The following is a 14,842-nucleotide window of genomic DNA, read 5'->3' on the forward strand; positions in this document are numbered from 1 at the left end:
TGCTTTTATTAGGCTATAAAGAGGTACCTCAATTTCTTGCCAGGTTGTTGTCTAAGTCATCTAACTAAGGGACTGCAGGTAGAGACACACAGGTCAGTGGAACAGAATGAATAACATAGAAATAGACCTGAACAAATATGGCAAACTGATTTTTTTTTTTTTTTTGGTACTGGGAATTGCACTCAACCACTATACTACATCCCCAGCCCTATTTTATATTTTTGTATTAGAGACGAGGTCTCATTGAGTTGCTTAGTGCCTCGCAGTTGCTGAGGCTGGCTTTGAACTCATGATCTTTCTGCCTCAGCCTCCAAGCAGCTGGGATTACAGAAGTGTCCAACAGCCAACCTGCCAAACTGATTTTTAACAACGTTTTGAAAAGCAGTTTGATGGAGAAAGAATACTCCTTTGAACAGATTTATACTGAAACATTTGGGTACCCACAGGTAAAAATATAAACCTTGATCTAAACCTCAAACCTAAAACAACAACTAGCTAAAAATAGTTCACAGGTAAATATAAAACACAATACTATAAAACTTTTATGAAAAAACACAAGGGAAATCCTTTGGGATCTAAGACTAGGCAAATAATTTAATTAAAAACTTTTTTTCTGTGAAAAACAATGTTAAGTGACTGGAAGATGATGTTTAAAAACTGGGCAGCAAAGTACTAGTATTTGGAATATATTTTTAAAACTCTCAAAATTTAATGGTAAAAAAAAAAAAATCAAACAATACAAGTAGAAACTGGCAAAAGACCTGAGGGATATTTCATGAGAGAGGATGTGTAGGTGGGAAATATTTACAATGAAAAGATGTTCAATATCTTTAGTCACAGGGAAACGCAGATTAACCTACAATGAGATATCACCACATACCATCAGAAGGGCTAAATTAAAAAAAAAGGACAATATCAAATGCTTGTAAGGATGTGGAGAATCTGTCACTTGTACTTTGCAGGTGAAAATTTGAGATTTGTACAGCCATTCTGGAAAACCACTTGGCAGTTTCTTAAAATCCAAAGCAATATGTAACTACCAACAATTATACTTTTGAGCATTTATCTTAGAGAAATGAAAATATTTGTTAATGAAATCCATACATGAATTGCTCATAGCAGTTTTATTCATAATAACCAGAAACCTAGAGTACCTCAGATGTCCTTCAGCAGATGAATGTCTAAACAGACCGTGGAATACCCATATAATAGAATATTATTTGTCAGAATAGGGACATAGCTTTAAAAATATAACAGCTTGAATTAATCTACAAACTATGCTGCATGAAAAGCCAATCTCCAAACGTTATATTTCTATATGGTTCCATTTATGCAACATTTTTTAACTATTTCTTTTAGTTGTCAATGGACCTATTCATTCATTCATTCATTGATATGCGGTGCTGAGATTCAAACCAGGTGCCTCCACATGCCAGGCAAGCACTCTACCACTGAACTATAACCCTAGCCCTATGCAACATTCTTGAAATGACAAAATTATTTAGAAATGGAAAGTAGATTGGTGGTTGCCAGGGGATGAGGGTAGAGGGGCAGAGAGTGTGAACGAGCTAGGTGAGGGTACATGAGGGTGACATGTGGGATCCTGGTGGGGACAAAACTGCTCTGTAACTTGACTAAAATAGCACCAGTAGCCTGGTTGTGGTAACTGTTATGAGATGGTATCACTGGGGGAAAATGATCAGGGGTATATGGTTCTGTATGTATTGTTTCTTACAACTACATGTGAATCTATAATGATCTCAGAAGATAAAAGTTTTAGGAGTTATCTGGATATGGACATGAAGAGAAGCCTTGTTTATAGATGATACTAGTTTCCAGAAACCATAAAGTGATAAGAGATGAGGGCTCAGGGGGGTCCTAGGGGATCAAACGTTTCACAGCGTGAGAAAAGAAAATCATCTTGAATTGGATTTGAAAAGATGAGAAAATCTAGCAGGTGAGGAAGCACTGCAGAGAGCAAGTGAAGAGAGATTCTGAGGAAGGAGTCAACACTGTAAGAACCTGCGGATAAGTCAGGTGAAATGAGGAAGGAGTATTGCTGGATTTAGCACTAAGGAGGTCATTGCAGATCTTAACAATTTATGAAGAATAAATCCAGATTGAAGTAGCTCTGGTTTGGATGGGAGGTGAGGAAATGGAGGTCAAGTTTATGAACAAGGTGTTCAGGAAGTTTGTGAAGTTGAGCAGAACAGTATGAAGCCTGGGGGTTTGGAGACAAAATTATTTAAACTTTGAGGAGATAAGTTTATCTTAAAAGATTATTACAAAGGGAAAAGATAATATGGAAGGAAAGAAATGAATTATTGATAGTACAATGTTCACCCAAAGCAGGGAGGAAAGTGGCTCCAAAGCATCTCTTGGCTTTAGAAAGAAAGAAAAAAATCTGGTTTTATAAGAGAAAGCCAGAAGTTTGGGTACAAATGTAAATCTGTGATTTTACATTGGGTAGAAGAGCAGGATTGGTTCTGATGGTTTTATTTTCTCAATAAAGTAGGAGGTACGTTCATCTCTTTAGAGAATTGTTTGTGAGGGATCTGATGTTTATCTTGAAAAGATAAAGTACAAATTCTTGTGGAGAGTGGGAAGGTGGCCACAGAACTTCAGTGCCATCACAGGGCCAGCAGGATGATCCATTTGAAAATGGTGACGACTTGTTGGCTCAGCAGTTTGACACTGATTGCTGCCATGTAGCAGAGTGAGCAGTGGGTTGCTGTGGCCCCCAATCCTCTTAGGTGTCCACATTGACATTCACAAGATGCTCCATTGAAGGCTGTGTTTTCCCCTTTCCCCACTGATTTAAGTCCTGTTTATGTTATACTTGCTCTTGAAGTCTTCCCCCTGTTGCTAGCCCCCACAATGAAAATGGTCTTACTGTAAAATACATTATTGAGGGAATGGACAAGCCATGCTAATTGCAATGAATTCACTCTGAAATATCTGAGGTGCTTATATCTTCACAATGAAAGCCTTTCATTTACCGAATTGTTCCTTAAACAAATATGCACATACTCAGAAAATGATGTTCCATTTTTAAGTATCGCACACATAAGCTATTTAAGGGTACAATAGTTCCCAGAAGCAACTTCCTCAAATGTGAATTATGCAGTCTAGATAATACCACTGCGCTTGGTCCCGGTAGTGCAGGGTGGTCTTTGACTACACTAAGCTTAATAGAATAGATGTGGATGTGATCTGAAATTATAATCACATATCATAGGTATTTAACTCATATTAGCTTTGCTATGCCTACTAGTCATTTAAAAACATTTTTTTAAGACAGTTTCACATTTCTGCCTGCCTTTTCACTCAAAGAGAAAATGCCTGTAGATGAGAGAGCTGCCCTGCTACCTTCACACTTAGTCTCAGTTTTTGCATGCCTTTTGCAGTGCAAACATCTTGCAAGACATTTGGTTGTAGGTTTTAAAGATATGAATTTAGTATACATCAGGGCCATAAATGTGAGATAGCTATATCATTTGGTACTAACTAAAGAAGCAGCCATCTGTGCCAGTGCTGGAGAGAACAGGCTGTATTGGGATCATGGAGAAATGACACTATCATGGCAAATTCCCATGGTTCTATCACCTATGACTTATGACCTTGAACAAGTTACAATAACTGAAACTTCTCTCTGCCTTCAATTGTAAAAGAGAGAATGCAAGAGCACCTGCCTTGAAGAGCTTCTGTTTTAATAGAGCTATTGCTAGATGATGATTTAAAAGGTATTTTTGACTATTTCCATTAGAGTCTGATCCCCACACTTGATGTGGCACCACACTACAGAACACTTGCTTTGTGCCAGTTCAGGAATGATCTGCATCATAGCCTCGGCAATTTGGGAGGAGCCATCTGCTTCAATGTTGGTGATGGTGGCAGGGATATGAAGAGGGGAAAGGAAAGAGAATTCTAGCAAGAATTTATGATAGTAGAATCTTTCTATTGGACTCTATGCACACAGATATTTCTTCTTTTTGTGGAGCAACTGATAAAAATCTGTTAAAAAAAAAGATAGACACACATGCTTCAATGATGTATTTGTACCCTGAACTAAAATGTGGAACTCAGTGAAGAGGCATATTTTGTTGTTATTATTAAAATTATTTGTATTAATTTCATAAATTTCAAATGTTTTTGTCATCAGGAAATACCATAGTAAAATAAAATATATTGTTTTAAAGATCTCTAAAAGTTGTAGATATGCATAATGTGAGTGATATTAACATAGAAATAAATGACTAGAGTGCATTGGGGGATGTTTAAGCTTACCCTTTTCTTGATATCACACACGACCTACATTTTAAAGAGCAAATTTTGCTGCCCAACAGAAAGAACACAAGTCTCTGATCTAATATCCATGAGTTAATTGAGAAGGCAAACTCGCAATCTCCATTGGATAGGATAGAACCTTGTATAATTAGGCAATGCAAGAAACCTCACATGTACAATATAATGAGAACATAAGGGTGCATGTTACTATTACAGAAAGAACATTTAACGTCCTGTGAGATCTCCAAGCTCCCAGCAATTATTAACTAAGGGGAGTCTCACCAATAATTTTTAAAATGTAAAACTTACCCCCACCTCCTCTAGTCTGGCCTCTTTTGTAAATTCACTGTGTGTCCCTAAGTTAGACTGATCTTTAACTGCTTAATAACTTCTGATACTGACTCAAGTATATTATCCCTCTTATTTGAAGAATAGCTCCCTCTTCAAGATTATCAGTCCTACTTCTCTACAGAAGTCTAATATACTGGGTCTGATTTGATAGTGGAGTAGGATTTCACCACTGGGCAGGAAGAGACGGCTTACATCCTTCAAATTGCTATGTATGTTCCCCTTGAGCTTGAGTTGAGGGTGAATTGAGGTAATATGCTTGGAACAGAAGTCAGAATGGATGTGAGAAAAAGCTTATCAGCACTATAATACTTGGGTGAAGAGCTATTTGTCGTGTCATATTTTAAGTAGGGGTATGATCTGAAATTAGGTAGGAGGTGAAAACCAAGAATAGCCATATTACCTCTGAAAACATTGAAGTCACCCGTAAAGTTACAAAGATGCATTGACCAAAATTTATGTGTCGGGCTTGAAGTGGGCATACTGTTTCTTACTGAGTTTAACCCCATGGGTAGTTTTCCCAGCAATAAAAGCAGAGCACTGATTATTTAGTGATGAAGTTCCTGTAGTAGACTCACATTTAGGAAACATTTGTAGTTTTTCTTTGAAGACTAAATTTAGAGTCAGGGCTATGAAATGCTTATAGTGACAGGCATATGTTACCTTAAACCAGCTGTATAGGCTCACCGTCTGACCCTTGCTCTTTTCTCTCTGGGGTGTAGGCTAACTGAGCACAGGAAGACAGAATCCTTACACTGTTTAAGTTGTTCTCTTTCCTTTCTTCCTTCTTTCCTTTCCTTTTATTCTCTTTCAAACTCTTCTTCACCTTTTCCATATAAAAACCTATAAGTTCTCTTCTTGAAGAATATTAATGTTTCTTAACAGAGAAACTGTTTAAATTTACCATGGTCAGGTAAATATAATGGGGCTATTCAAAGGAAACATAAAACAGTGGAATGAAAAGGTGAAATAGTAGAGGGGGAATGGTGAGAAGGTGGGAATGACAGACTTGTCCCTGGAGAGTGCTCCATTCATATGTGGTGTGGAGCTTGCCAGGGACTATCTTTGTGACACTCTATAGGAACTCTGGGTCTCCTTCCCCAGACTCCCAAATATGGAATGACCTTTAGGTCAAAAAGTTCTGCAGTGAATTTCCAGTTATGGCAACAGAATATGGCACGTCCTGAATAATGTTTTATTTAGAAAAACTTTCTGAAGCCAAGGGAAGTAAATTTGATGACACTTTCGGAGTGATCTTTCCATCAACCATAATTGAACCTCTTTTCTGTACTAGATGCTTAAGATATAAAGATATCTTTAAAGACATTCACAGGTGGTGAGATATTACAAAGTGTACTGGATGACTCACAGTGCTAAGGTCTGCTTTGAGTGAGAAGGACCACAGTGATTCTTAGTAAACAATCACGATTAACAAACCAATGAGACCCATCTAATTTCATTTAAGAAATCATAACATGTGGGAGACTATTAATTTCTGTGCTGAACCAGAATGACTGAAGTAGAATAAAATTAATTTTTTCATATGTTAAGAAAGTTTATTTTTAAAAGAAGATGGTTTCAAATTGAGAAGATTAAGAATTTAAGTATTATTATACCCAAATTCAAAATTAAACTTAAAAGAATTACATCAGTGGTAATTAGTGAAAATAATGTCAAAATTACTGTAGATATAGGGAATTTCTGTGAATAGTATCTAGATGAAAAGGCTGAGATTAATTATATTAGATGATTGGTGATCTATTGGGATAAAATTGAAAAGGCTTAAACTATGTTGTAAGAAGACTGACATTGAACGTATTGATCATTTTGTATACATATTTTAGTAGGAAAAGGATGGAGATTAGATTTTATTTTGTTGAATTCTGGGATGAGTTTTCATCTCTGTTAAGTGGATTTATGTCCTGTGATGAAGTGTAAATTTTTAATAACTGGTCTACTTTTTCTCTTAGGAAAAAAGGCTCTGATTTGTGACTAATAGTTAAAGTATGAATTTCATGTACAGATTTTAAAAGACAACCAAATCAGATATTTAGATCCCTTTAAACAAAAGAAGCTATCACCCAGAGAAGTGATCTTATTTCTTGTCACTTCATTTAGAACACTTACAATTAATGACAACAAACATGTATAAAGCCCTCACTCAGTGTTAGGCACTCTTCAAAGCACTTTCCATATACCAATTCTCTTAATCTTCAAACAAAAATCTGTTTTATCAATATGAAAACTAAGGAATAGGGGAGTCAAGATCATACGGTGACCCTGTGGTAGCATGGAATTCAAAAAAACATAGTCTGCTCCAAAGTGGCCATGTTTAACCAGGGCTCATGCTGCCCTTAAAAGTATTTAGAAAGAAAGTTACTAGAAAGACTTAATGGAAGGTTAGCATTACCATTGTGAAAGTTCATATGGACTGGAAAGATAAACTAAAAATAAGAGTTTCAAACAATGAATGAGAAAAGCAATAAATGTCACTAATAACTGATTTTCCTAATATTGCCTGTTCTATAAGAAAAAAAAAATCACCATGAAGGAATTATTGAGTTAAAATATAGTTTACTGCTACAATAATATCTTTTATGCAATAATATCTTTTATGCAATGTGATATATTCATAATTACTATATATAAATTATTGTCACCAGAGAAATGAGTGGAAATTGTGGATGCACTAATTGCTAACTACTCAATTTGTATCTTTGCGAGAGAAAATAAAGAAATAAAGAAAATGATTAAGTAGTACTTCAAAAGAAAGCCAACCGGCATCAGAAGGCTGAAGGAATTTCTTATTTCCACTGTAGGGATTAGCCAAATTTTATCCAGAATCATTAAGTAATGCTGGGGCTGAACTGCCCTTTGATTTAATCTGCTGGTGTAAATCCTATTTAATCTCACAATTAAAGCTTAAGAAGGGATTGTTTGTTTACGCACAGGATGTGAAATCCTTCACATTCATAAGTGAGATGTGTTTTTTTTCTCTCACAGAAGTCAGAAAGTTTAAGACAACCTCAGAGTTGGTGTAAGCATGGAGACAGGATTTCTATGTTTCTGGAGAACTCAACTGAGAAGGGCTGTCCTGTGTGATCTCCCATCCTGGAACACTCTTCTCATGGATCTCCACCAGGTGACCACTCATTACCCAGCTCTTTGTCTTCTCTAAGAGGCCTTTTTAGAATAGTATCCCTGCCCCAGTCATTTTCTACACCATTTCTGTGCTTTAGTTTGCTAATGGAAGTTCTCAGTTCCTAATATTATTTCTTCACTTATTTATTTGTTGTCTGTCCACCCTACTACAAAGAAGTCAGAGTTGGCATCTGCTTTGTTTGTTGTTGTATGCTCAATGCCCTTGAATGGTAGGTACTCATTCTGCATTTGTGGAATGATTCAAGGCTAATTCAGTGTGGGAGGTGTGCTAGTTTTATGATAGAACAGTGGTGATGCTTTGGACTATATACCAGATGTACGAGCGCATCAACTCGGGTTTCACTGTCTATTCAAGGTCTACAGGAAAGCACAACTATTACTTCAAATAACTCAGGCTGGGATGGGATTAGTATCTCATGGGGGAAGGCTGAGCTAGTCTATTAACTTTTTCTTTTCTACTTTTTAAAATTAGTGCAGGATAGTTAGACATAATAGTGGGGTTTATTGTGATATATTCATAAATGGATGTAATATAGTTTGCTCCATTTCAATCCCCAGTACTTTTTCTTTTGGACCCCTCCTTTCTCTTTCCCATACCCTCCCTCTATTCTATAAGTCTTCTTTCTATTTATTTTCAGTTTCATATAAAATTGGAATGCATTGTGATATATTCATACATGCACATAGCATAATTTCCTAATTCTTTCCCTTTTCTTCCTCTCCTCCCTTTGTCTTCCACTTGTAGTCTACTGATCTCTTTTCTGTTCTTGTGAAATCACTTATTATTATTATTTGTTTTATCTTTTTAGCTTCCACAAATGAGAAAAAACATTCAACCCTTGACTTTCTGAGTCTGGCTTATTTCACTTAGCATGATTTTATTAAGTTCCACTAACAATTTGCAAAAACCCAATTTGTTTCATTAACAAAAATTTGCTCCTCATTCTTCTTAGGTATATAGTCACATTTACTTTGCCTTGGGGGATTTGAGAGATGGGAAGCAAGTCATCTTCAGAGTTTTTATGCTATCATGTTATATGGTACTTAGGACATTGCTTAATTTTTATAATAAACATTTGTGCACTGACCTTTTTATCCCTCCAAATGTTTGTGCATGACCTAAAAATTTTCCAAAGTCAATATGAAACATGTGGCCTGACTTTATCAGCATGATATTATCATTGTGACGGTCACAGACTCCCAGGATGAACGTTACCACACACCAGCCAGCGCAGGAATAGAAAAAGTTCCTCAAGGCCTAATGAATTGAGAAACAATAACACAAAAATAGAAAAAAAAAAGTGAGAAAATGCGTTAGCCTCAGAGATAATGGTAAAAAATAAACGAGAAAAGCAATGGAGAACAATTTCTGTATCTTAGCAGAGAGAAGGGCCTGGATAAGTGGCTGATTTTTGATATGACATAGAAGATATGACTCTAGTCACAACTCAACCTTTATTCAGGAGCCCAGTATAGGGCAGAAACTGCACAATTGTACATTATAGACCAGGTTTCAAAGTGATATAAAGTGGGAGCAAAATGTTTGCAGTACATTTTGTAAAGTACACACACACACACACAATAAGCATTCTTTTTCATGGAAATTGGGAAAAAGTGTCTCATTCACATGGAGTTAATTTTCTTAGCTTACTGGAGAGAGGATTTCTTTCTTTCTTTCTTTTCTTTTCCTTTTTTTTTTTTTTGATGCCTCAACTATACAATATTGAATGATTTTTTTTTTCAAAATAAAAGAAGAAAAACCAACATGGACCAACACTGTCTTTCCACAGAGGCAACATTTAAAATATTTTAAATACCATTTTTAAATATTTGAATTTTGGGGATACAGGAAACCTATATTGAGATACTGGTAACATTTTGTTACCCTTAAGTTATCCAGTTAACGTCTGAAAGTATTTCAGTACAATATACATTAGTGAATGTCTGTGTGGCTAGAAGCAGATTACCACTAAATTAATTATGGCTTATGCTTCTTTAATAATTAGAGGTTTCTTTCCAAAAATAGTCCCCCCCCCAAAAAAAAATGGTCTTAGGAACATGCATCACGTTCATCAACTTTGTGTAACCATGAGGGGTTGGTTGTGTAAAGGTTACAAGTATCCCAGAATGGCATGGACAACTTGCTGGAGTGGAAGTCTGTGACACTGAAATACATGCCAGGACACTTGGATTGCTTAGTTCCAGGGCTCTCAAGTGCCTGATCAAGTCAATTATTTGTCTGTCTAGAATTTCTTCACCTACAAAATGAAGATAGTAACATATGTCCTCTACATGGTAGTTGTGTAAAGCAAATGTATGTGGATACACTTCAAAGCATTGATGAGAGCTGTGTGTGCAAAAATCAAGTTAAAATTTTAGGAATAGTTAAAAGGCATATTTTAAGATAATCTCATCTCATTATTTGTTATTTGGCACCTAAAACCCTGCTTTTTGCTTCCCTTCAAGTTCATTGTGGTATGGAACAGAGGAATTCCTCAGTCTCCTTAGCATGGCCCATGCTGGATAGAGTGAGCAATCATCCCTGTTTGCCCAGAACTGAAAAGTCTCCCAGAATGAGAGGATGTCAGTGCCCAGGGCAGTTCTGACCAAATTAACATTGGCCAGTATTACAATTTTAGGTCAATTAGTGCTCTGGGTTACCAAATTGTACAAGTTCATGAGTTGGTAAGTAGAACTAGGCCTGACTCTAGTCACACTCAACTTTCATTCAGGAGCCTAGTATAGAGCAGAAACTGCACAACTGTACATTATAGACCAGGTGTCAAAGTACTATAAACTGGGAGCAAAATGTTTGCAGTACATTTTGTAAAGTACACACACACACACACACACACACACAATTATGCATTCTACAAACCATCACAAGAATGATAGAAAAGCAGAGCAAGTAAGGAAGTATCTAGCAAAGGAGGCGTGGTTATTTATAGAAATTAGAGATTGTGTGCAAACAAGTGGAAATTACTTGAAGGAGGTAGTTTCAAGGGGCCATCATCTTGGGTGAAATTGTTGTAAGAGAGGCAGCTGAGCAAAGAGATGTTTTATTAATGGCTAGGAATTTCACTGAGAATGAAAACCAAACATAGAAATGTTTTATCTCGTTAATATGTCATTTAAACTGTGTCATTATTATGAGACTGATGATGAGGGAATTAGAACTCAAGGTGTACTTAATTTACTTTCCCATGAATCTGAATACCTAATGAACCGAAGCATATTTTTATTTAAGCACATTACTTAAAATTAGTTGCAGCAGGACAGACCTTGTCATAATCGGCCTTTAAGTGGTTGTGCTGGCTGAACCACTTTTTGATGGTGTTTTCTTTCAGGGGTCCTATTAGCCCAGAATGGCGATGGATCTTTGCCAGGGTGATAGCATCAGGCACCATCTGTATCAGTCCTGGTGGATTAGAAAAAAGAGATTAAGGAAATGGTTCTTTCTTCCCAGGATGAGGGAGATTTAGAAAATATGTCTTGATCTATGTAACAGCAACAATAGTTGTCAGAACTATTTGGATTACCCTTTTCCTTTCTAAGACTTCTCTTTTGCAGAAGCCTATCTGGATGGGCTCCTTGTAATTGTTCCTAAATCCCAGGGATCAGTTGGAGTTGGATCAGATCTATCAAAACAATTTCAATATTTTTTGTAGAATTATGGTAGAGAGCCAATCTAGGCGATCTCTCAGAGTCCCCACTGAATCAACAGAAGAGAAGATTAGGTGTCATGACTGGGACACCCATTGCCCTGTAAGGGAGGACATTTGAGCTTATATGACCAAAATATTTCTTCCTTAAGTGAACCCAATGCAAATCTCCATAAACAACATTTAAAATATATTATAAAAGTCAATGTTCATATTAATAACAGTTAAATGTTACATTTCTGCTAGGAAAGAGAATATTTTCAGTAAACACATGGAAGCCACCTGCTCCTTCCTTTCCAGTTCACATTAGAGAGAAAGTATAAGAAGGAATTTTTTAAGGGAAGCATGTGTTGATTGAACTTAAGTAGGACCTTTGCTCCAGTGGCCAAGGTTTTTTGCATTGTGCACCAGAGGTTATTAGCATGTAAATATTTTCAAGGCTTCTAATTTCCAGTGTATACAGAATAGCAATTAAAACTCAGTGCTTAAAATTCTCCCAAGACAAATGTCCCAAAATACCCCTCAGTGCAGAGTTTTATAAATAAAATCATTGAAAGAAATTAAAATACAGAGTTCTCATTTCCATAATCTGCACAAGTGTAAGAGCTGCAAACTCAAATGCCCAGAGGGACCAGGGACACAGATATAACTGTACAAATAGAGAGATGATTGAGTTTTAAAAATTAAATATTTTTTGAACAGCACATACTCAATATCAATCTTGGAACCTGATGAAGAACATAACCTAATCTTCTAAAAATGACATTTGTTTTAATCTCTATTTTTCTTCAAGAAGTGTTTTATTGGTGTCATGTCCTATACAATCTGATATTCATAGAAGCTTGTCAGTAGAAGGTGGGGGGGCTTGTTTGTTTTATGCCCAACTTTGGGCAAGTCTACAGTAATATTTTGCTGAATCCTTTTATAAACTTGAAGAGGTTTTTGTCACAATTACATTCTGTGATTATAAACAGATCTGAGTGGATGGAATTGAAGAATTCCATTGGGATCAGTGATTTATTCAATTTATGAAGGAAAGGTGATCTGGGTTACATTAAAAAGCTCAGCCTGGCTCATTTGGCTTTATTTTTACTTCTTTAGAATATTAGGATATGAAAGAATTAGGTCCCTGATGTGAGAAAAGGGAGGTCAAAACTTAAGAAATAACAATCTCATAGTAACAATAAAATAATTTTTTTTGAACTAAAGCTTTAGAATGGGTCCAGAGTTGGGACATTGGGCATGGAAACAAGAGTTCTACTATCAGAATCAAAATAATTTGGTGGTATGACTTATTATTGAGCCACTTTGAGGTATTGGGTTGCAAGTAAAGGTAGCTTGGAGGCCCTTCTATCCTTCGTATTCAAGTCTCAAGTCACAGTTGACCTTGAGTCTGTTGGTGAGCCCTCAGGAACTGAGGAATAAGGCAGTGGTAGCTCTTTGGGGTTGATTGACAGGTTTAAACTGTAGCTCTGTTTGAATTTAAAAAAAAATTAACTACACAGAGTAGGTCCCTTGTGCAGGGATATGGTTTCAGCCTTCTGTTTACACACATGTATGTATCTGTTATAATTCATACAGCTTATAATGAATTCTAAATGGCCGTGTTCTTATGTAAAAGTGATTATGATATATTAGGAATTGTTTCTTCAATTTAGCATGATTGTAACTAAGAACAACTTTCATCTGATGCTTTGGTCATAATTTGGGTGTACATTATTTCACTGAAAATGAAACTATGTTTCCTTATTAATTTATTGGCTTTTATAAAGGAAAAGCAAAAAGTGTTCACAGTTTGCATGTGTGACCATTTTTGAGTTGATATTATATCTTCTCAAAAGTCTTAGAAATTAGAATTTTCAGTTCTGTTCTAAATATATAAAATTTATGTTAACATTAAGGTAGTAACTGTGTTTGTTTAGAATGAGTAGACTTTTCTATTACAGATGGTACCTGACTTATGATGATTTGACTTAGATTTACCTAATTTACAATGGTGCAAAAGTGATATGCATTCAGTAGAAAACATTACTTCCAATTTTCAATTTTGGTCTTTTCCTGGGTTAGCTATATGTAGTACAGTACTCTCTTGTGATGCTGGGCAGAGACAGTGAGACATAACTCCCAGTCAGCCACATAATCACAAAGATGTACAACAGATACTCTGTGGTGCATCGTGCTGATGAAGTATGTTTGGTAGGTTAGGTGTGTTAAATGCATTTTTGACACACTACACTTTCACCTTATGATGGCTTTATCAGTGCATAACTCCATTGTAAGTCAAGAAGCATCTATATTACCTAAGGAAATAAGAAAAAAATGAGTTCATAGTGTAGCTAAATGTTTTCTTCTTTTGGTACCAGTGATTAAAACTCAGGGGCACATGACCACTGAGCCATATCCCCAGCCTTGTTTTGTGTTAAAGACAAGGTCTCACTGAGTTGCTTAGTGCCTCACTTTTGCTGAGGCTGATTTTGAACTCAAGATCCTCCTGCTTCAGCCTCCTGATACGCTGGGATTACAGGCATGTGCCACTGTGCCGAGCTATAGCCAACTTCTTAAAACACTAAAAAGAACATCACAATTAACATTTGGATTTGAAAAGGTCCAATTACTATTTAAAAGCATGTTACGCTTTATATAAATTTTGGCTTATCAGTTTTGAAATTTCTTCTTTTTTGGGGGGGTACTGGGGATTAAACCCAGGGGTACTTTACCACTGAGCTACATCCCCAGCCTTTTTTGTTTTTTATTCCAACAAAGGGTCTTGCTAAATTGCTTAAAGCCTTGTCAAGTTGCTATGGCTGGCTTTAAATTTGCAATCTGCCTGCCTCAGCCTCCAGAGAAAATTCTTTTAGAAAGGAAGAACTTGTATAGTTCTTTGGATTTTTGAATTTGTAGTCTAAAATGAAAGCTGTAGAAAGTTTTGTGGCATATTATCAGTGAATGTGTGAGATGAATAATGTAAGTTGACTCATTTTTTAATCTATACTGACCTTGGTTTTTTCCTGTGGATAGACATCTATAAATGATCATTTGCATATCTAGGCCCTCCTGCAGCCAAATGTTGTCCATCACTTGAATAATCTGCAGAACAAGCATATCCTGGCGAAGATCATCTCCAGCCTGTTAGAAACAAAATTATAGACTCTGAGTTTCTCCTTGAGTTCCATTAAAAGCATTCAAATATGGTATATGCCATTTCTTTTCCTGGATACATTTCCAGCCTGACTTAGACTGTTTTCACGTGTTTTATTAGCACTAAAAGTACCTTATGTTTCTGATAGAATATCAAAGAAAACAAAAACTTCCCTTAACATGATTGCAGAAGCCACCAAATTAGAAGGGCTGCTTGGAATGTTGTTCCTGATAATAATATTTCC

General features: G+C 36.1%; 1 protein-coding gene across 2 annotated transcripts in view; it reads right to left on the reverse strand.

The window, feature by feature from the left end:
• Positions 1-14,842, reverse strand: part of Pik3c2g (phosphatidylinositol-4-phosphate 3-kinase catalytic subunit type 2 gamma) — a 352,426-nt gene that overhangs the window by 107,367 nt on the left and 230,217 nt on the right. For both annotated transcript variants that reach the window (XM_027955972.2, XM_027955971.2), the window contains 3 exons: positions 14,456-14,585; positions 11,079-11,215; positions 8,886-9,055 (listed from right to left, as the gene is read on the reverse strand). In XM_027955972.2, the coding sequence (XP_027811773.2) occupies positions 8,886-9,055; positions 11,079-11,215; positions 14,456-14,585 (437 nt within the window). The remainder of the gene's footprint in view (positions 1-8,885; positions 9,056-11,078; positions 11,216-14,455; positions 14,586-14,842) is intronic.

The sequence above is a fragment of the Marmota flaviventris genome, chromosome 3 (assembly GCF_047511675.1).
Source record: "Marmota flaviventris isolate mMarFla1 chromosome 3, mMarFla1.hap1, whole genome shotgun sequence".
Taxonomy (NCBI): domain Eukaryota; kingdom Metazoa; phylum Chordata; class Mammalia; order Rodentia; family Sciuridae; genus Marmota; species Marmota flaviventris.